The 23,284-nt window shown below is 36.2% G+C and overlaps 2 protein-coding genes across 2 annotated transcripts; one reads left to right on the top strand and one right to left on the bottom strand.

Annotated features, from left to right (window-relative positions):
* Window positions 1–1,004: 1,004 nt before the first annotated feature.
* On the bottom strand, window positions 1,005–11,337 carry LOC131645024 (uncharacterized). The gene is made up of 2 exons (XM_058915682.1): window positions 10,550–11,337; window positions 1,005–7,089 (listed from the first exon to the last, which is right to left on the bottom strand). Exon 2 carries the CDS (start codon window positions 6,547–6,549, stop codon window positions 5,485–5,487), a length of 1,065 nt encoding a protein of 354 aa, XP_058771665.1. The 5' UTR covers window positions 6,550–7,089; window positions 10,550–11,337; the 3' UTR covers window positions 1,005–5,484.
* Window positions 11,338–16,787: 5,450 nt separating this feature from the next.
* Window positions 16,788–20,131, top strand: LOC131624411 (receptor-like serine/threonine-protein kinase SD1-8). Its single transcript, XM_058895355.1, has 6 exons — window positions 16,788–18,130; window positions 18,226–18,488; window positions 18,710–18,920; window positions 19,018–19,255; window positions 19,349–19,499; window positions 19,600–20,131. The coding sequence occupies exons 1-6, from the start codon at window positions 16,828–16,830 to the stop codon at window positions 19,915–19,917; spliced, it is 2,484 nt and encodes an 827-aa protein (XP_058751338.1). The 5' UTR covers window positions 16,788–16,827; the 3' UTR covers window positions 19,918–20,131.
* Window positions 20,132–23,284: the final 3,153 nt, after the last annotated feature.

Below are 23,284 nucleotides of genomic sequence, written 5' to 3'. Positions count from 1 at the left end.
TAACGGCTGTTTTCGGGTAAAATCCTTATTTCAATGCCTTGGAATTAACCATCAAGGGCTTTCAAGGAAATACCTGCACACAAAAACATACAACAGCACAATGCCAGACAGACAGAACAATCACAGGATAATAATAGAATGAGTCCAAAGGTACTAGGTCCATAAGTCCGAATCTCCAAAGTGCTAGGGATAGTAACCGATAGTCCAAAGAGAGCCTTATGTATTTTTTAGATTTTGGTTATTTATTAGTGTTTTAGCGAAAAAATAAAGTATGGTCCAAGTGGACAAAAGAAAAATAACGGAAACATAAACATATGTCCAAGTGGACAAAGAGAAAATGACGGAAGGTAAATATGATGAAATGATAAAGTAAAGCGATAAGGCGAGAAATATAAAGAGCGGTAATATAAAGAGCGGTATAGTAAAGGTGCGGAAATTAAAGTTAGTTGTTAAATGTTAAAGATAACCATCTTGAAACTTGTCAAGTATGTTATCAAAGTTAGTAGGAAGATCTATGGTGAGTGAATGATGTACTCGGATTTAAAGTCAATGGGGCTTATCAGAAGCTTGATAAAATCATAGCGACTACACGATAAAAACCTCCACAAGTCTTAAATCAACCGCATACAATTCTCTTCCATGTTTGATCTTTTTATCGAGTCGGGACAAATGTAGGAGAGTTCTCCATGTATCAAGATCATCAATCAAAAGAAACAAGAAGGAGAAGAAGAAATGATCTAGCCTTTATCAAGAATCCATAGAATTCTCTAGATATTAAGGCTTTCATCGATCAAAAGCAAATAAGATGAAAAGATAATAAGGAAAACAAATTGATCTAGTCTTCATCAAGAATCCATAGAATTCTCAAGATGTTAAGACTTTCATCGATCAAAGAAAACAAGATGAAAAAGATAAGAATAGAAACAAATTGATCTAGTCTTTATCAAGAATCCATAGAATTCTCAAGATGTTAAGACTTTCATCGATCAAAAGAAAGATAAGATGAAAATAAGAATGAAAACACAAAAGATAATCAACTCACACTATCATTAATATCATTCATCTAATATTATGGATTAGGTCATTTCAAACCTATCAACATCCTAGATCCAATGATATTAATGAAGTGGAGGAAGTAGGAAACCAAAACAAGCATAAAAAAGGCAAAAAAACACATTCTGCCAGCAGGAAATCGATTTCATGCAGAGGGAAATCGATTTCCATAAGGCAGTTTTCAAAAAAAACAAGTTACGTACAGCATGAAATCGATTTGAGCCTTAAGGAAATCGATTTGACCAGTGCAAATTTCAGCAAAAACAACATTTAAAGGCATAAAACTTGACTTAAGCAAACATACAAACACCTTATGATCACATATCAATTGGAGCACGAATTTTCCATCAAATCACCATCAAATAGCACCAATATAGCATCAAAGATGCATCACACACAAGCAACAAAGATCTACATCATGATATACAAAAAGGATGAAGAAAATTACCAAATCTTGAACAAAACTTAGATCTACTTCAAGAATCACCAACACAAATCTTGATCTCTCAACAATTGAAGAAAAAAGAGTGAAATAGATGGTGGTTTAGCTCAAAGTTTGTGAGGTTCAAGATGTGACTCACAAACTTTATGAAAGAACAAAGAGCTTTGGTGAATTTGGTAGGGATGAGGAGAGAAATTGCAAGGGGTTTTTTGGCTCTCAAAAGCTTGAGAAATGAGAGAGTAGTGGGCTCTATTTATAGGATGAGAGCAAGAGTAGTGGTAGTTTGGTCTTTTTGCATTTGGAAATTAGCTTGTGTTTAATTGGTGATTAAAGTGGCAATTAAATGGTAAAAAGTGGTAAAATGGGGTTTAAGTGGGTTTAATGAAGGGATTAATTTTGATGAGGTGGAAAATTGGTAAAATGATCAAAAATAATCAAAGAAAAAGGTGCCAAAATGATGTCAAGCTTCCCTCCTTATATTTTTGAATTTTGCCTTAAGGAAATCGATTTCCCCAGGAGTGAAATCGATTTCACTCTGTTCCAGAAGAGAATTTGGCGCAAAATACACTAGGGAAATCGATTTACCCAGGAGGGAAATCGATTTCATGCTGTCCAGAATGTGATTTTGTTGAAGATTGCTGCAGGGAAATCGATTTACCCAGTAGGGAAATCGATTTCATCAGTCCAAAACATGAAAAATGCCTTGTTTATTGTATGTCTTGGCTTGGTACCTACAAAACAAGAGCCTACAAAGAAATAAAGCAATGTTTTTGGTATTTGGGTTAGTATAAAACAAATAAAAAGCTAGAAATGCTCGATGGTTCCCCTCAAAGGAAAAATGATACCTCAAGGTTGTGATCTTGATTGATGATTGAAATGCAAATGATGTATGATCTTAGGGTCAAAAATTGGGGTATGACAGATGCCCCTATTTAAGTTTCTTCTTTCCGGAGATGTGAGGGTTAAAATCCTCAGCTCGACGTAATTGAAGAGACTTAAATATAAAATACACAATTTTTGAACCTAAGGTATAATGCGATGCTAATGGATGCATCAAGTATGCTTATGAAAATAGAGGGGGAATATAATGCCACTGGGGGGAACAAAAGGAATGAGCGATAGACTCGAATGAAAGGAGTGGCTAGGGAAACAAGATACTACTGGTTATCCGTCAGGGTGACAAGAAATATCCAGCAATACTTAGAAAGGGAGGGATAAAACCCAAGTTAGAAGTGTAGTAAGAACGTCTAAGAGTGGCATTAGACGATGAAAATCAACAGAGATATTCAAAAGTGGCATTGAATGAACTCTGGAACACAAACATATTGGGTAGAAACGTCTAAAAGTGGCATTAGACGACACCAACCATCAGAGACATTCAAGAGTGGCATTGAATGAATCTGAAAAAGGGCCCAAACTCTGAGGAAACAGCGGAGACATCCAATAGTTGTTTTGGATGGAAGGAGACCAACAAGATTCAATAGTGGCTTTGAATGCAAAAGGAGACCTACAAACCCGAAGATACGACAGAGACGTTCAACAGTAGCTTTGAACAAAAGGAATCCAAACTCTGGAAAACATCGGGAACAATCCAATAGTAGCTTTAGACAAAAATGGAAACCAAAGAGATTCAATAGTGGCTTTGAATGCAAAATGGAAACCTGAACCCGGAAATACATCAGAGGCGTTCAACAGTAGCTTTGAACAAAATGGAAACCAATTCGGAAAATTTGAGCAACCATTCAGGAGTGGCAATGGATGGAAAACAAACTCAATAAACATCCAATAGTGGCATTGGACAAAAAGAATGTTATTCCAGCTCAAAGACATGAACGTCATTCAATAGTAGCTTTGAAGGAGGTGAGAAACATTTTAATGGGGATTGTGACATCCAATAGTGGCTTTGGATAAAAAGTGAGAAATAACATGTCCAAGAGTAGCATTGGACAGAGAGAAAAGTTTACACATCCAAGAGTAGCATTGGACAGAGAGAAAAGTTTACACATCCAAGAGTAGCATTGGACAGAGAGAAAAGTTTACACATCCAAGAGTAGCATTGGACGGAAATAGAAACAGGCAGACGAACATCTACTTTGGTATGTGCCAAGTAAGTTGGACTTAGATCTCAAGGTAAAATGTTGATAACAACAGGACCTCGGAGAATGTAAATGAGTATGAAATTTGTTTCAATGCATGATGTTGAATTTTTTCTATGCATGATATATGATCAATGCAATGCAATTGTTTGTGACAACTGAGGGAGACTCTTTTGTGAGGCACGATAGGAACTCTGATTCCTCAACACGGGAACTCTGCCAATTCTGCTTACGAAGAAGATGCTTGGACATACTTCTATTACACTGGTAACTGTATCAAATCGATGATCCTTTGAGAAGGGCTGATAAAACTGCTTGGGGATTGCTGAAGAAGATTGCCCCTGATTCACTAATTGTTGCAAGTTAACTGATCATGGCTTCAATTCTTGAAATGCATGTTGGGATGGCTTGCCCCAGTACAAGTATTGAAATGATATTCTGATCAACAAATCTTGAATGAACAACAGGATCTTGAAATAACATGCCCCTGATAGGATCACTGATCAAGTTTCTCGACTGTTTGAACTTCCTGAAAAATGAGTGCTTACTTGCAAACAAAATGTTCATTCAAGAATGGTAATTTTAATGCAATGCTCAAAGAATATTTTTGAAATCAAAATCATTTTTTGAAAGATGTTATTGATGTAAAGAAAATGGAATCAACTAGTCAAAACATAAAGGTTCAGACATTCAATGTGAAAGATAAAACAAAGATATGATATCAAAGCAAATGATTGGCAAATCTCATGGGAGTCAGCTTACGCAACCTTGTTGTAGTATGCTTTCAAACAAACCTTGCCTCAATTAGGTCTTTTAAAGGTTGTAACGTGGCCAGGTTCACGGTTTAAGAAACAAAGGATATAAGGCTCAAAATTTGATTGTTCCCACCCCCTTCGTGATGATCTCCAGTCCTACAACTCAGTTAATTCAACTTATGCATTCAGGTTCCAAGAGACTTCTGGAATTGCACCTTTGATAATGATGATAGTTCACAAGCAAAGAGAACTTTTGAGATGGCAGTCACTTCTTCCTTTTGGTAGTCACAACATTTTGTTGTTTAGGAATTTATTGACTTCTCTTCTTTCATCTTTTTCTTTTGATATCCCTAACTTTTGCCTGAACTGTTTATTTTTGAAGTTACAGTCAGCGGGATGACCTTGTTTTTGCCTAAGTCATTTTTGGTCTTGACTTAGCAGGCTTTTCTTTGATTCTATTTTTTGATACTTTTTTTTTTTGAAAGATAGCAACCGCCTTGCTTAATGATTGATGAACCATCATTGGCTTTTGATTGACATCTCCAACATTTCTTTGATGTGTGCGGAGGAACGCTTGCGATTGAAGCACTTGTTGAAAGGTGTACTGAATGATTCTCTTAAAATAGAATGCACAGCCAAATTAACTGAGAACTACCCTGCCCCAGGTTAAAAATGCGGGTTTTTCATACAGAAAGAAACTCCAACTTCGAAGGCTCAGAGGGGTTGACAAGGGATTAACTTCCTTATTTCTCCAGTGTTTGGGAATTGAAACAATGCCTGTACATCATCAGCAGAGTTTTATTCGAAAGCATACAGTTCAACAACTTGGGTATTTCGTTGTCATCATCCTCCCTCCAATCTTTGCATAAAACACAAGTTTGATAGAGAAAGCAAATGGAAGAAAAAGTTTTGTAAAATAAGGTATAAATATAAACACAGTGGATGTTAATGAATTCAAAATATGCAATGCTCATTTCATTAAAATCACCATTCAGAAACAAACAAAGTCTAAAAGTAAACAGTACAATAAAGGAAAAACAAACAGTACAGAAACAAAGCCTAGTGACTAATCAGCAACAAAGATGAGCTATCTTGTCTGAAACACTTGGCTTTAGGAATATCTGGCTTTGATCTGTCTTCAGCCACTCTGTTCTGGCAAAGGATTAGTGACAACATTGGGACCCATATCCCGGAAAGATAGCATCTTTGCTCTAACCAACTCTTGCACTAAGGCCTTCAAAGCATAGCAGCCTTCTAAATCATGGCCAGCACCACCCTGATGAAATTCACAATGAAGATCAGGCCGAAATCCTCTTGAGGGGGGGTTTCGAGGAGGAGGCATGGCTCTTGTTGTAATCAACCCTTTCTGGACCAAAGCAGGATACAGTTCTGTATAAGTCATGGGAATAGGATCATAAGTTGTCCTACCACGATTCTGATTCTGATTAGCAACCTGAGATTGAGGAACTTGAACTTGCACAGGAGCGACAGCGGCTACATAAGGTTGATCCCCATTTTGAGGTTTACGACGAGATCCCCTTCTATCATCAGACACAGCATTGGTCTCATTCTCTTTCTTCTTGTGGAAGTTTCCATAAGGTTTCTTCGATCCACCAGAGGATTCAGCAACATTAGCAACTTTCCCATTCTTGATTCCCTCTTCAAGTCTCTGGCCAATAGTAACCAAGTCTGTGAAGTTTGAGGACACACTTCCAATCATTTTCTCCCAGTAGAAAGGGGAGAGAGTATCCATGAACATTCCAGTCAATTCTTTCTCAGCCAATGGTGGTTCAACTTGGGAAGCCAATTCTCTCCAACGTTGAGCATATTCTTTGAAAGACTCTTTTTCCTTCTGAGCCATGTTTTGCAGTTGTCGGCGATCAGGCGCCATGTCCAGATTGTACTTATACTGCTTCATGAAAGCATCAGTCAGATCTTGGAAACAATGAATGTGATTACTCTCAAGTCCCATATACCATTTCAGTGAAGCTCCACTCAAACTATCCTGAAAGCAATGGATAAGCAATTTATCATTCTGGGTATAAGCAGCCATTTTGCGATAGTACATGGTCAAATGGCTTCTTGGGCAAGTGTTCCCCTTATACTTCTCAAACTCAGGAGTCTTGAATTTTGCAGGCATGACAAAGTTGGAAACCAAACACATATTCTCAGCAGCAACCCCAAAGTAATCATTTCCTTCCATGGCTCTCAGGCGTTTTTCTAAGGTATGATACTGCTCTTTGACATCTTCAATGTCTCCAGCATCTCCTTGACTTCCATTCTGGGAACGGGCAGCTTGATATTCAAACAGAGGATTCACATAAGTAGGCTGAGCAACAGTGTGCACAATAGGCTGAGATTCAGTGAAGACAGGAGCATGAAAAACTTGGTTTGAAGCTTGACCAATCACAAGTTGTGAAGATTGACCAATACCAGGAGTCTTCTCATATGGAGGAGTGTAACCATGTGGCAAACCAAACTCTGGCCATGTAGAAGGTGGTTGTTGAGTAGGTTGAGGGTCAACATCAGCACTTGAGACTTCAACAATGACAGTTTTCTAAGGCGGTTCTCCTCTAGCAATCAAAACTTGCAGCATTTCAGTTAGCTTGGTCATGCCTGACTTCAACTCATCAATTTCCATTCTGACCTCTGCATTGTGTTGCTCTTGGTATTCCATTCTCAATCTGACGTTGGCTCTAGTTCCGTACTTGTGTGGAGGAATCAGCTTGACGGTAGACAAACTCTGAAGATGGAGACAGACAAGGATAAGTTTTCTGGACAACCTGGATGTATGTATGCAAATGATGCAATTGTTGTTGTCTCTTTTTATTTATTTGATTTTCAAGGAATTCAAGTTATTAATTTGTAAACATCAAAACATGAAGGAAGTAAATCCTATATTGGATCAAAGCTTTGATCAAGTTATCATCAAGATCAATCATCCATTTTGGTGGATTAGAGTTTTCACCCCATCAACACCCAAGATCCATTGAGTTTGATGAAACTTATGATGTTTACAAAGAAAGACCTATGAGTTCCTTGGAAATCAAATGAATGCATGGATGCATGGTTTATGCATCAATCACAATCAAGATCACACATGGTCGCACAAACAGAGTTCAAAGGTTCGACGTCACGAGCATGGAGTCAAGGTTAAGAACCACCCACAAAGGTATGTACTAGGGAATTTTGTACCTGCCAATCGGGTTCTACAAAGGTTCCCAGAGTTTTCAATCTTCTATCGGATAATACCGGCACGCACAATTGCTCATGGGCGCCAATAATATGCCTAAAAAGACCTCGTCTGAGCGTAGTATCGCATGACAACAAGCTCAAATTGGTACTTGATCTTGTCTCTGCACTACATCCTAAAAAGGCTTAGATGTGTTAAAAAGGTTCTAGGCCATTCAGCTTCTACGGACACTCACTACTGAAAGTAATAGCGTTATCACGATGGTTCGTAACAACCTCTACTACCTTCCATGAGGCCTCCACTGATTGGGGTTCCACCATATGACGCTCATGGTAAGGATTGCTCCTGACATGCGACTATTGGTCTTACCACCTCCTATCTCAAGTTACTCACCAAAGTTCGGGTTAGAACTTTATCTCATCACAGAGGAACCATCGAGCACCAAAAAGAAAAAAAAAGAAAATAAACATACAAAGCACACAACAATATATACAGATAAAAACACACAGATAAACAAAAATAGGCTTAACACACTTAAAACTGGATCCCCAGTGAAGTCGCCATTTTCTGTAGCGGGGAAAATCTGATATCGAAGCCATGGGATTGACTCGAATCAATATTTCGTTTGAAATCGCCACCGCGCTTTATTTTTTCAAAGGAAAAGGGAAAAGAACGTAAAACCCAAAGTTTTGTTTTTTTTTAAAACAAGAAAGAGAACTCAGGTTCGGGTGTTGATTATATGAGGGGAAGGTTTTAAGCACCCCTCATATCCGTGGTACTCCACGGGAACCTTTTTGAAAATCTGTGTTGTGTATGTGCTAAAAAACGGTTTGTTTTATTTTCAAAATAAGCTCGGCAAAGCGTTAAGCTTTGGGCCTACATACCTCCTCGGTGCAATGGAGAAGTCAGAGCTAATGTAGTTCCGCTTTTTGGAAAAAACATTTTAAAACGAATAAACACTTTGTTGTCGTTAGAGAGAAATACTCAGCCATTGATCTTGAGCATGAGAACAAACAAGTTCTTTGCATCGCAAATGAAAGAAGGGCGCCAACTCGGATAAAATCAACGAGTATGCCACTAGCTCTCTCACGCGGAAAAGATCTCGTTATTATCAATCAATTTCAAAATCGTGGGGTATAACCACTCGTTTCAACAATTAACGGTGTCTAAACTTTTGAAGAAAAGCCACTAAGGGCGAAAGATATTTTTAAGAAAAGGTTTTGAAAAGGTTTGCAAACATAAGAATGTTTTGGAAAAAGGGAGAAGATTTTGAAAATTTAAGAATGGGAGGAGATGAAGAGGCTAACCTAATGCATAAAATAAAAGCTAAGGAAAGAAACGGTCTAACCAAATAAGAAGCCAACACTTGACATTAAGAGTCAATGTAGTTTTCCCATCCTTTGGATTTATCAATACCAACACATTAACACTTGGGGATCCACATGAACTTATTGTCTTAGCACCACTTTGCATTAAACACATTAAGGTTCTGACGAAAATCGGGCAGAGTAACGGCTGTTTTCGGGTAAAATCCTTATTTCAATGCCTTGGAATTAACCATCAAGGGCTTTCAAGGAAATACCTGCACACAAAAACATACAACAGCACAATGCCAGACAGACAGAACAATCACAGGATAATAATAGAATGAGTCCAAAGGTACTAGGTCCATAAGTCCGAATCTCCAAAGTGCTAGGGATAGTAACCGATAGTCCAAAGAGAGCCTTATGTATTTTTTAGATTTTGGTTATTTATTAGTGTTTTAGCGAAAAAATAAAGTATGGTCCAAGTGGACAAAAGAAAAATAACGGAAACATAAACATATGTCCAAGTGGACAAAGAGAAAATGACGGAAGGTAAATATGATGAAATGATAAAGTAAAGCGATAAGGCGAGAAATATAAAGAGCGGTAATATAAAGAGCGGTATAGTAAAGGTGCGGAAATTAAAGTTAGTTGTTAAATGTTAAAGATAACCATCTTGAAACTTGTCAAGTATGTTATCAAAGTTAGTAGGAAGATCTATGGTGAGTGAATGATGTACTCGGATTTAAAGTCAATGGGGCTTATCAGAAGCTTGATAAAATCATAGCGACTACACGATAAAAACCTCCACAAGTCTTAAATCAACCGCATACAATTCTCTTCCATGTTTGATCTTTTTATCGAGTCGGGACAAATGTAGGAGAGTTCTCCATGTATCAAGATCATCAATCAAAAGAAACAAGAAGGAGAAGAAGAAATGATCTAGCCTTTATCAAGAATCCATAGAATTCTCTAGATATTAAGGCTTTCATCGATCAAAAGCAAATAAGATGAAAAGATAATAAGGAAAACAAATTGATCTAGTCTTCATCAAGAATCCATAGAATTCTCAAGATGTTAAGACTTTCATCGATCAAAGAAAACAAGATGAAAAAGATAAGAATAGAAACAAATTGATCTAGTCTTTATCAAGAATCCATAGAATTCTCAAGATGTTAAGACTTTCATCGATCAAAAGAAAGATAAGATGAAAATAAGAATGAAAACACAAAAGATAATCAACTCACACTATCATTAATATCATTCATCTAATATTATGGATTAGGTCATTTCAAACCTATCAACATCCTAGATCCAATGATATTAATGAAGTGGAGGAAGTAGGAAACCAAAACAAGCATAAAAAAGGCAAAAAAACACATTCTGCCAGCAGGAAATCGATTTCATGCAGAGGGAAATCGATTTCCATAAGGCAGTTTTCAAAAAAAACAAGTTACGTACAGCATGAAATCGATTTGAGCCTTAAGGAAATCGATTTGACCAGTGCAAATTTCAGCAAAAACAACATTTAAAGGCATAAAACTTGACTTAAGCAAACATACAAACACCTTATGATCACATATCAATTGGAGCACGAATTTTCCATCAAATCACCATCAAATAGCACCAATATAGCATCAAAGATGCATCACACACAAGCAACAAAGATCTACATCATGATATACAAAAAGGATGAAGAAAATTACCAAATCTTGAACAAAACTTAGATCTACTTCAAGAATCACCAACACAAATCTTGATCTCTCAACAATTGAAGAAAAAAGAGTGAAATAGATGGTGGTTTAGCTCAAAGTTTGTGAGGTTCAAGATGTGACTCACAAACTTTATGAAAGAACAAAGAGCTTTGGTGAATTTGGTAGGGATGAGGAGAGAAATTGCAAGGGGTTTTTTGGCTCTCAAAAGCTTGAGAAATGAGAGAGTAGTGGGCTCTATTTATAGGATGAGAGCAAGAGTAGTGGTAGTTTGGTCTTTTTGCATTTGGAAATTAGCTTGTGTTTAATTGGTGATTAAAGTGGCAATTAAATGGTAAAAAGTGGTAAAATGGGGTTTAAGTGGGTTTAATGAAGGGATTAATTTTGATGAGGTGGAAAATTGGTAAAATGATCAAAAATAATCAAAGAAAAAGGTGCCAAAATGATGTCAAGCTTCCCTCCTTATATTTTTGAATTTTGCCTTAAGGAAATCGATTTCCCCAGGAGTGAAATCGATTTCACTCTGTTCCAGAAGAGAATTTGGCGCAAAATACACTAGGGAAATCGATTTACCCAGGAGGGAAATCGATTTCATGCTGTCCAGAATGTGATTTTGTTGAAGATTGCTGCAGGGAAATCGATTTACCCAGTAGGGAAATCGATTTCATCAGTCCAAAACATGAAAAATGCCTTGTTTATTGTATGTCTTGGCTTGGTACCTACAAAACAAGAGCCTACAAAGAAATAAAGCAATGTTTTTGGTATTTGGGTTAGTATAAAACAAATAAAAAGCTAGAAATGCTCGATGGTTCCCCTCAAAGGAAAAATGATACCTCAAGGTTGTGATCTTGATTGATGATTGAAATGCAAATGATGTATGATCTTAGGGTCAAAAATTGGGGTATGACAGTAACACATGCAAAGAGTCTCCGACATCACCCCTAAACTTTGAAGGTGTGCTCAACGCTTAGGGGATTTTATTTCTTTGGTCAGACGTGCGATGCGTCACAAGCAACACCCCTGGAATCTATAGGCGCGCTCAGCACTGAGGGGATTTGATTGCTTTAGTCGAACGTACAAAGCGACTCTGAAAGCACCCCTGAACTTTGACAGTGCGTTTGACACTGAGCGGATTTGATTGTTTTGGTCGGACGTGCAAAGCGTCTTCGACAACACTCCTGAAATTTGAAGCCGCACTCGACGGTAAAGGGATTTGATTGCTTTGGCGGAACGTCCAAAGTGTCTCCGACAGTACCCTTGAACTTTGAAGTCGCGTGCAACACTGAGAGGATTTGATTGCTTTGGTGGGAAGTGAAAAGGGTCTCTGACACCACCCCTAAAATCTTTAAGTTTAATATCAACTGCATTGGGTGTACCCCGGTTTGTTATGACGTACAGTCATACTTTGGTGCCCTAAAGAGGGGACAAGATACTTTTCTGTGGTTTATGAGAGAAAAAAGGGGGTGTGTACCTGCAAGATACTCTGATGCCAAAGTAAGATTTAAATTGAAAGAGTTCAAGTACGAAGTTAGAGTGATTAGAATACCCGAACCTCTGATGGAAGAGGGTATTTATAATTCCCCGGGCGCTGGGCCAAGGTTTCTACCGTGGGCTGGATTCTTCTGCCCACAATCGAAGACTACCAAGATCCTACGTGGGTAGGGAAGACCAGCGCGTGATCTTCTTCCTGGGTCAACTTCCCCGTGATCTTGAGATGTTGAAAGACCGGTTCTTTCAGAGGGCAGTTGGCCACGTGTCCTCAGGGGGGCACGTGGGTGAGAAGTTCCCCAACAGGTATAGCAGTTTGGGCCACTTTGTTGGGCCTTCATTGCAATAGCGTCGGACTGGACCCTCCCCGATGGTGAGCTAGCTAACGGCCTAGTCCAGAACAATCTATATGTATATATTTCATTTCACTATTATATCAATAATTTACAAATATATTAATTAAGTATTACGGTTTTCCGCAAGTGTATATTGATCGCTCGTCCTCAGATATCTAGTCCGGGAGGCTTGATGGTCGGTCGATCTAGAGGACTGGGTCCTTACATGGGAGATGGTCGGTCTCTAATGGATGCATCCGACTATGCTTTCCAGGTTCAGGATGGACTGGCGCCTTTGGACTCGAAGTTTCTATGGGACATCTGTAATGTTTGGTTGGATTGGGAGACTTGAATGATTTATTCTTACTTGTTCATTCTATTCTCAAACAGAACCCTGGAGCTTTTATCGGATGTGAATATCGACAAGTATTGTGGCAACCAGGGCTTAGGACATCTTTCATTGGGAACCTCATGTGGACCCCTGCTTTGCTATCTGGTCGGTGGAAGCCCTGGTGCATCCCGCGGAAATCCTACAAGAAGATCTGTGGGGTGCACCCGGGTATTTGTCTGGCATCCGACATTAACTATGATCTTACTACACCATGAAAACATTAACTATGATGTTGCGACAACTTCATGATGTTTCCCTAGTGGTCATCCTAACCATGGTAGGAAGCGCTGGCGTCTTTAATTGGTCGTTGGTCGGCGGGGTTTATGACCGATCTTCTTGGAAATTGCCTTAGGAGGCCGGTGCAATCCTATATTTGGATCTGAGATCATCATCCTGACTGATTTGCAGGATATTAGAGGAAATTGTAGATCTGGACGGTGGAATCGAGACTGGGTAGGCTTCGACGAACCTCCGTGCTTACCTTTGTGCATCCTTGCTTCTAAGATCTGGAAAGGCCCGAACGAAGAAATTAAACGGCGTATGCAAATCGAAAGAGATCGTTGAATCATAAGGTTAAGTATGATTCCATTTTGACGTCACGAGGATTTTACACGTTGGTGAGTGGAAGAAAGGATATGAAATCGTGGAAATCATAGGAATCGGAAGTCGATTCCCATAACAGTGTCATTTTTTGTTGCAGAACTATAAATGGAGAAGATTGTGAAAACTACACAGCACCGTGGATCGAAGGTAACGATCACAATGCTTCTTAAACCGTAAATGTTGATCTTAATATGATGTTGTTGATCATGTCGATCTTAAATCGGCGTCGTTAATCTCCGATACGACGGATCAGAGTAGGAAGAATACTTGCATGGTTAGCACTCCAACATTTAAGTAAATTTAAGGTTCAAATCATAGTGAGAGTGCAAATTAGAGATTATGTACCTGAAACTCCTTTATAAAGGTATTTATATCTTGAATTTAATGAAGCAGGCTGGGTAAGTAGGTTTTGTGGTATTAAACTTTTAGCCGACAGGCACAGAGCAGCGTGTCCTTGAACTTTTGGCTGACACATAACACTTATATACTAATTTTATACAATCATCTCAAATACATTATTATGTGTTCTATAAAACAATATATATATATATATATATATATATATATATATATATATATATATATATATATATATATATATATATATATATAAAAGTTGTTAAGTCACCTAGAATTTTTGCCGCTAAAATGAAAGATAATTTAATAATTTTACAATTTATTTGTTTAATATTATTATATATTACATTAATTCATTTAAATAATTATTTTAATTAATTATTAAATTATTTAACCCCACGTTCCATTTTCACTTTATTTGTAATGATAACTAACCAACTATTTCATCAAATAATTTAGTAATTTTAATTCATTTAGTTAATTATTAAGATTAATTATTGAATCATTTAACCCTACGTTCCATTTTATTTTTAATGATAACTAACCCACACCAAATGAGGATGGGTGGGATAGCTCAATTGACACTAGTTGGTTTAAGAAAACTGATAGTCCAAAGTTCAATATCTTACATTAAATAAAATAATTTAAAAAAATACATTATATTAGAATGAATGAGGAGGGATATATATATATATATATATATATATATATATATATATATATATATATATATATATATATATATATATATATATATATATATATATATATATATATATATATATATATATATATATATATATGAAGTTGTTTTTTATCAAACTCTATAGTATAAGTTGATTGAATAAGTTTAGAAAATTTCGTTGGCCACCTCCCTATGGGGGTCACCCCCAGCGAAAATTCCAAAATACCCCTGCTTCGGAAGTTCATTTCCGAAAGCGTCTTTTTTTGAAAAAATTGACTTATTTCGGAAGTTCATTTCCGAAATACTGCGATTTCTGCAGATTTATCAAAACACTCCCCCTCCCCCAATCATTTACCCTAAATCAAAACAAAAAGTGGCAAAGGCGAAAATTTGTGCAAACAGAATTTCAAAGCTGCATCAAGGCTCCAATCACACTGCTAAACAACATTCAAAAGCCCTCAATCCTAACACTTTGTAAGTTTTAAAATTTTTAGATCTATTATTCAAATGCATGTTATTTAGGGTTTTAATTGCATAAATGATATATGGTTAGGTTGTTAGTAGTATTTAGGTTGTTTAGAAGCATTTTGATTTGGTTTAAAGTTTGGTTTAGGGGTCTATCATGGAAGTTGCAGAAAACTCCATCGCAGGGGTGTTTCGGAAGTTCATTTCCGAAAACACCTCCATCCTAGTTTTCGGAAATGAACTTCCGAAATGTATCATAAGTTCAAATTTTTTTGTTTTTTATTTTGTCTATGCATATTAATCGTTTTCAATTGTTTACAGGAACATGTCAGGCAACCAACTAGCACGCAGGACTGCGTCTTCTAAAGAGGGCGCTAAGGGAAGAAAGGGTTCTTCAAAGAAGGAGGTGAAAGAGGTGAAGGAGGTGAAGGAGGTGAAGGAGGTGACGGAGAAGAAGAAGCTTTTGACTGGTTCTGCTTCTCGTCCTCTGGGGGTCCATGGCTCGGACGTGCAGGCTCAGCCTTCAGGCGTGATCAACGCTGATGGTTCTGATACTGAGTGGGATGAGGATTGGTATAATTATCTTCATTCGGAGGAGTTCGCTCGTCGGGAAGAATAACGTGTTTTTATTTTGTTTGATGTCTATTTTGTAACGCTCGTCGGGCAGAATAACATGTTTTTGTTTTGTTTGACGTGTTTTGTTTTGTTTTGTTCTGATTTCGGATTGTATCACACAGTGTTTTTGTATTGGATTTATCATGTTAGTTTTTGGAAGTGGTAACCGGGGTCGGAACATATGACGGAGGAGGTGGATGTTCGGAGGAAGAAGAACCGGAGGTACGTCCACCGCGAGACAAATGAGCCAATCAATGTAAGCTATAGTTTATCATTATCATCTGGGGACGTCATTTCTAAAAAATCAAGATTAAAAATAATAAGATTTTTTTCCCAATTTTTTGTAATGACGTCCCCTGATGATAATGAAAAACTATAGCTTACATTGATTGGCTCCTTTGTCTCGCGGTGGACGTACCTCCGGTTCTTCTTCCTCCGGACATCCACCTCCTCCGTCATATGTTCCGGCCCCGGTTACACCTCCTCCGTCATTTGTTACTTACAGTAGTACGTATTTTTATTAAAAGAATAAAAAAACCTTTTGAAATTTGGAAGCCTTTTTTTCTCCCCACCACTCTCTCATCCCCACCTACCCGTGTTCAACAATATGTAATTTTAATTTTATGTAATATTATCGTTGTAATCTTCACCCGATTAAATAAAGCGAATTGTTGTTGTTTTTCATTTTATTCTGTCCAGACATATTTTCGGAAGTTCATTTCCGAATTCTCCAAGGGGGGTGCATTCGGAGATGAACTTCCGAAACACCACATTTTCTGAAAAGTAACTTTATTTCGGAGATGCATCTCCGAAATTAATATTTTATATTAAAAAAAACACGTTTTCGGAGATACATTTCCGAAAACACCTTTTTTAAGAAAAAAAGTACAGTTTCGGAAATGAACTTCCGAAACAAGGGGTATTGTGGTAAATTCACCAGGGGTGAGCAAGAAGGTTAGGAGGTGGTGAAGAAATTTTCTAAGTTTATCAAATATATATTTTACTTTTAATTAAAATTTTAAATTCAAAACAAAATATTTTAATTTTTGTTTCACCTTATGGAAGCAATTGTCCAAGCATTGACCTAGCAAAAATCGATTGATCCTATCTCATTCATTCAAACAAAAAAAATGACTTTAGTTTTAAATTATACCCCAATTATTGTCTGAAATAATTTTAAATTATACCCCAATTATTGTCTGAAATAATTGGGATTACCTTGTCATGAATACGTCATATTATTAAAGAATTCACCATATTAAAAACTAGGCTTTTCAATTCCACAGAAACACAAAACAAGACAACAAACAAACTAAACATAAAATTCTCAAACATGCGACGAGGTTTCTTCTTCTTCTTGTTCATCACTTCACTTTCTTTTCCCACCTTAATCTCAACTTCTACATTCATAGACACCTTATCTTCATCAAAAATTCTCAGAACAAATCAGACCCTTGAATCTCTTCAAGGATCATTCGTTCTTGGTTTCATCTCAGGAACATATTCCAACATTTATTTAGCCATATGGTACAAAAACATCCCAGACACTGTTGTTTGGGTCGCTAACAGAGACAATCCTCTTCAAAATTCAACCAACAGCTTCCTCAAAATCACTGACGATGGAAACATAGTACTTCTCAATTCATCATCAGACTCAAACAACCTCGTTTGGTCTTCAAATTCTTCGAATCAAACAAATGCTAAAAACCAAGTTCTTGTTCTTCAGCTTTTAGATACTGGAAATTTAGTACTCAGAGAAACAAACGTGAATGATCCAACTAAATATCTATGGCAAAGCTTTGATTATCCGACAGATACCATGTTACCAACCATGATCATGGGTTGGAACTTCGACAAAAAAACTGAAAAACACTTAACTTCATGGAAGATCACAGGTCAAGATCCTTCAACAGGAGATTATTCATACAGAATAAATTTTCATGGTTTACCAGATGTTTTCCTGCGGAATGATGATACAATAATATATCGAAGTGGACCTTGGAATGGTGAAAGATTCAGCGGTGTACCAGAGATGCAACTTGTCACAGATTCAATAGTTTTCAGTTTCTCATGGAACGAACACGGTGTGAACTACTCGTATTCGATTGGAAACAAGTCCATTTTTTCGAGACTCGTGGTGAATTCTGATGGTCATGCTCAACGTCTAACTTGGGTTCAGAGTAGCAAAACATGGACAACGTTTTGGTATTCGCCGAAAGATCAATGTGATAATTACAAAGAATGTGGTCCTTACGGTGTATGTGATTCCACGGCTTCGCCGGTTTGTGAATGCATGAAAGGCTTCAGTCCTAAGAATGAACAAGCTTGGAAATTGAGAGATGGATCTGATGGGTGTGTGAGGGATAAGGATTTGGATTGCGAGAGCGATAAATTTTATCGTATGGAGAATGTGAAGTTGCCTGAGACAACCTCAGTGTTTGTGAACACGACAATGGAGATCGATGAATGCGGGAAATTGTGTCATGGGAATTGTTCTTGTACAGCTTATGCTAATGTTTATGTAACTAATGGAGGAAGTGGTTGTGTTATGTGGTTTGGAGAACTCAATGATATAAGAAATTTTTCTGATGGTGGACAGGATATTTTTGTTAGATTAGCAGCTTCTGAACTACTTGGTATGTTTTTAAAAAAGTTTCATCTAATATTTTCATATAAATTTATATTTTGACAATAGAACAAATGTTATTAAAAAAAACTCTTTTTCCTTCAGATAACTCAAGTTCTAGTGGTGGCTCTCACAAGAAAAACCCTAAAGTTGAGATTATAGGAATCACAATTTCTGTTGCTGCTGTTATAGTTTTGGGATTGTGTATTCTTTTATATAAGAAGAGGAAATTGCTTAGTCATAGAAATACAGACAACATGGATGAACTAGACTTGCCGATGTTTGATTTTAATTCCATAACAATAGCTACAAATAACTTCTTGGAAGCAAATAAACTTGGACATGGAGGCTTTGGTAGTGTCTATAAGGTAAGTTGTTTTTCTTTTTGTTATCTCCTATCGTATATGTCAAACATTTTTTCCAAGTTTATTGAATAACTCAAGTATATGGCTTATATAGATATCGTATACATTATTTATTTAATAAAATTAAAAAGAGAATATTTGCTTATAATCGTGATTAGAGAGAGTATAATGTAAAAAAAATATTCTAACACTAACATGAGTTTTTGTCGTTTCGATGATATTAGGGAATGTTGGCTGAAGGGCAAGAAATAGCTGTCAAGAGGTTATCAGAAACTTCAGGGCAAGGAAATGAAGAATTTAAGAATGAGATCAAGTTAATTGCCAAGCTTCAACATCGAAACCTTGTTAGGCTTTTAGGTTGTTGCATTGACAAGGATGAGAAGCTTCTTGTGTATGAGTATATGGAAAATAGAAGCCTTGATTCGATTTTGTTTGGTGAGTTTTTTCAACATTTTTTATCCTAAGTCCTTTTCATGTTGCAAAATATAGATATGTTTTTTCTCATTTTAGATTGTCTTATTATTGTGTTTAGACAAAGCTAGAAAACCCTTACTAGATTGGAAAAAACGATTCTACATTATATGTGGAATTGCTAGAGGGCTCCTTTATCTACATCATGATTCAAGGTTGAGAATTATCCATAGGGATCTCAAGGCAAGCAACATTCTACTCGATGGCGAAATGAATCCAAAAATATCAGACTTTGGAATGGCTAGAATATTTGCCCATGATCAAATAGAGGCAAAAACATCGCGTGTAGTCGGAACATAGTGAGTAACACAATGTTGCATTATAGTAGTACTCTCTAATAAAAGATCAAATATAAGAGACTTTGACATTTTGTATGTTTTTTTAACGTGCAGTGGTTATATGTCTCCTGAATATGCTATGGACGGAAACTTCTCAGTGAAATCCGATGTTTTTAGCTTTGGAGTTATTGTGCTAGAGATCATAAGTGGAAAGAAAAATAGAGGATTCTGCTACACAAACGAGGATATGAATCTTCTAAAGAATGTAAGTTAAACTGGTCCTTCAATCAATAGTATGATATAATCTTCGATGAGTTCGAAGTTTTAGGTACTAAGAAAGAACTGATAATGTTTTATTGTTGTAGGCATGGGGACAATGGAGAGAAGGAAATGCAATAGAACTGATTGATTCGTCGATTGGTGATTCATATACAGAATCTGAAGTTCTTAGATGCATACATGTTGGGCTATTGTGTGTCCAAGAACGCGCCGAAGATAGGCCAACAATGCCTTTAGTGCTTTTGATGCTTGGAAGTGATGATGCACTAAAGCCAGAACCTAGAAGTCCGGGGTTTTCTCTTGGAAGATCAAATAATCCTCCAGAGACTGATTCGTCTTCAAGTAAGCAAGATGAATCATGGAGTGTGAACAAAGTCACAGTCACATTGCTTGATGCTAGGTAGTAAAAAAAATAAGACATCATCATGATCTAACATATTTGTATAGTCTTAGACAGTCAGAAACATAATTTTTTCTGTAAATAGAGTTTAGTAGGAATTGTAAATTTGATGTTTTTAAAGAGTTTAATTTTGACGTGTTTGCATCTTCCATGCAACACTTTATTTTCAAAGAGCTTTACAAAAGCATTTTTTTTCAAAAAACATTACAATTTGCTTCCTTTGAGATTGTCTAAGTTGAACAAAAATTATTCTAAGCTATATACCATGGCTCGCACAAGAATTTGTTGCCACAAACTCTGACTTTGTGATTGAAATAATGACTATAAATTGTTTTTAAGATGACCAAGATATATATCCTAATATAGAAATGAGTGCATATCATGAAGTGCTTTTTCTATCATCAAGATGACCTCCATAAATTAAATCTACCATACATGCAACTCTACCTTAGTGTTCGTCTTATATAAGATACCGAGACTCAATGATACTTTGAGAAACCTTATCATTCTATTAGTTATAACCAAGTGAACCTTAGTTGGTATCTTTATTAGCTTATTGTTTTTGAGATTGGCAGAATTTTTCTAAAACATGGTGCTTGAAAGATGTTAAGCAAGATGGCGTAACATCTTGATCTCTTGATACAACTGAGTTTGAGCTCACATGAAAAATCAGATGTCATGACTGATATCCTGACATTCTGAACCAGAAGATCAACACAAGTTGTTTGGAATCTTGACATATTTGATTTGTTTTAAATTTATTATGTGATATTTCATTTGGATATATCTCAGTGATTTACGCAATTCAAGAAGATTTAATCTGGAACAAATGAATCAAATCTCCACCAGAATTAAAGTTTCTAAATTTAGATGATTGAGACAATATTTGTTTTCAAGATTCAAAATAATTTCTCTGTAGATTTATTGCAACTCTCAACTTGTGGATCAAGTAAAGTGTTTCGAAGCCCATGGACTGCTAAAGACTATTTAAAGAGATCCCTAGACCTAATGTAACCAAGTCTTTTACAATTGTAAAATTAGGGGAAGGTTAGAAAGCTTAGGTTTTGAGAGTCTCTTGTGTTTCAAGTCTCCCATGTATCTTTTGATACTGTGTGGTAGATTGTTTGTTGCTTGACTATTTGTCAAGTTGTTTGTTCTCACTCTTAAGCTTTTAAGCATTGAGTTGAGTATTGTTCTTGGTTGAAACTTTTAAGCAAAACTAAGTATTTTGTATTTGAAGAGTAATCTTCTAAATTGGGTTATTCTTGATACACTCATTGGGATTATGGCTGTTACATATCACTGGGGTGATTTAGGTTGTGGGATGGTGATATCCCAAGTCTATATATTGATTTCTAGGCAGAAGTTGCATGTAGTGATTAGGCCAGAAGTTGTAAGCTGAGACTGTTTAGCTTTGAACTAATACTCTTGATAGTAAATTTCCTTCCTGACTATGTATCCCCCAGATTAGGTGTTGTTGCACTGAACTGGGTTAAAATTTCTATGTGTTATTTATCATTCTTCAATTTTAATTAAGTATCAAATTCAGTCTGATATGCCTGATCTGTTTCTAGATCTCGTCACATTTGTCTTGACATCACGTGAGGAAGTTGTGTTAGCATTCGTTGTGCCTGTACTAAAAATTTCAATCTTTAAATATTTATAAATTAGGAAAATTCATAAAGTGAGATCACGTTTATTAGCCAATAAATACATTTAACACCATATCATTTTTCTATACTTGGTTGCATCAACAACTTCTCCACCCTTATGTTGGTTAATTAGTTTCCTTAAAAACTGGGGCTGCACACTTTGTTACATTGATCCATATCAAACATTATCAAAATTTCCTTGTCATACTTCTACCAATGAACAAAATCCCATAATTAAGCTTATTGACTTCTACTCTAACAAAATACCTCATCTTTCCTAAGCCAGTTATTGCAAATCTTTTTTGTATTGATATTTGGAATGTATTAACACTCCTTAATCATTTCTTGTGTAAATAATATTGTCTATAATAATTTTAACCTCTTCCTCTTGTTTTACAATCAAGGTATGTTCATGTGGATGTTTATCATACTTTTATTAAAAAAAACATTACTCAATTTTGTTGTACGAAGCGCTTCGAGCTTGCCCAAGGCCATACAATGCATTTTTGAGCTTGTACACTTTGTCTCCCTCATCTTTCTGATGTCAAAGAGGTTTATCAATGTACCCATATTCAATCTATTGACCATGAATAAAATCACTTTTCACATTAAGTTGACACACACTCCAATTATTGAAAGATGTTGAGGCTAATATATTTCTAAAAGTGTTCCATTTAGGAACTAAGTAAAACACCTCATTATAATAAATCTCATGTTTTTGAGAGCAACCCTTAACTACTAGTCTTTCTTTGTGCTTTAAAATCTCCATTTTCTTTGTACTTAATTTTATATATCCTTTTTCACACCAATCTTCTTGTTTCCTATTGGTAAATTTGTCAATCCCCGTATATTATTTATTTTAATGGATTCTATTTCTTCATTCATAACTTCCCTCCAAACAATAATTTAAGAAGATTCTTCATGTATGATTGTATCATCATTATTTTTAAGGAAATATAAATTGTCTACTTTCCTCCTTTATTATACTTCTTGAATCATGACATAGTTTTTCAGGTAGACATGTTTTCTCCTTTCTGTGGGTGGAAATTCATCGGAATCATTACCTATTTCTTCATTAAGATGATCCTTATGAGCGATATCATGGTTTTCTTCATCAATAAACTCTTCAAGAATCTCAAATTTTGTCTCATTTTTACCTATGCTCTTCTTAGCTTCATTAGTCCTATTAGTCTATAGTTGTTGCTTCTATAATGTCATAAAAATTTTCCTTCTATTAGTCTACCTAGAGGGGATTCAGTGGAAGTAATAAATCACATGGGATCCAAGAAGGAAAAAAGAAAATAAATGGGTTGAGATGTTGAGGCAAGTTTAATAATTACAAAACTACCACCCATGCATGTTTTTTCTATTCCATCTGCTAGCTTGAGAATTTGAACTTCAATTCTCGATATAAAAAGTGTACGAAAGGAATGAAAATGCTAAGTATAAGATGGCCAGGTTAGAGTGAGTCAATTAGATAAAAGGAAGGTGTTAGACACCCTTTGCCTCCCTTGTATTCAAGGGGACCCCCTTTTGGTTTAGGTTTGGTGTGAGGATTTTATTATTTAAACGCTATTATTATCATGTATATAAGAAAGAGTTTTAGTTTTTAGTTAGGGGACTCGCCTTGGTTTTGCAACCGTGTACCTACGTATTCTCATAATACAATGAGAAATTCAGAGTTATCATTGTTCGAAGTGTTTGGTTGGCTGTTTTTAA

This window comes from Vicia villosa, linkage group LG1, assembly GCF_029867415.1.
Source record: "Vicia villosa cultivar HV-30 ecotype Madison, WI linkage group LG1, Vvil1.0, whole genome shotgun sequence".
Taxonomy (NCBI): Eukaryota; Viridiplantae; Streptophyta; class Magnoliopsida; order Fabales; family Fabaceae; genus Vicia; species Vicia villosa.
The sequence above is the reverse complement of the archived record's forward strand: the minus strand, read 5'-3'. Positions and strand labels throughout refer to the sequence as shown.

What these genes read in the sequence shown, in the direction of transcription:
- LOC131645024 (XM_058915682.1), bottom strand. Translation starts at nt 6,549, where the DNA reads ATGGAAGGAAATGATTACTTTGGGGTTGCTGCTGAGAATATGTGTTTG.
- LOC131624411 (XM_058895355.1), top strand. Translation starts at nt 16,828, where the DNA reads ATGCGACGAGGTTTCTTCTTCTTCTTGTTCATCACTTCACTTTCTTTT. An exon ending in GCTTTGGTAGTGTCTATAAG is followed by an intron (nt 18,489 to 18,709) that starts GTAAGTTGTTTT and finishes CGATGATATTAG; the next exon opens with GGAATGTTGGCTGAAGGGCA. An exon ending in CCTTGATTCGATTTTGTTTG is followed by an intron (nt 18,921 to 19,017) that starts GTGAGTTTTTTC and finishes TATTGTGTTTAG; the next exon opens with ACAAAGCTAGAAAACCCTTA.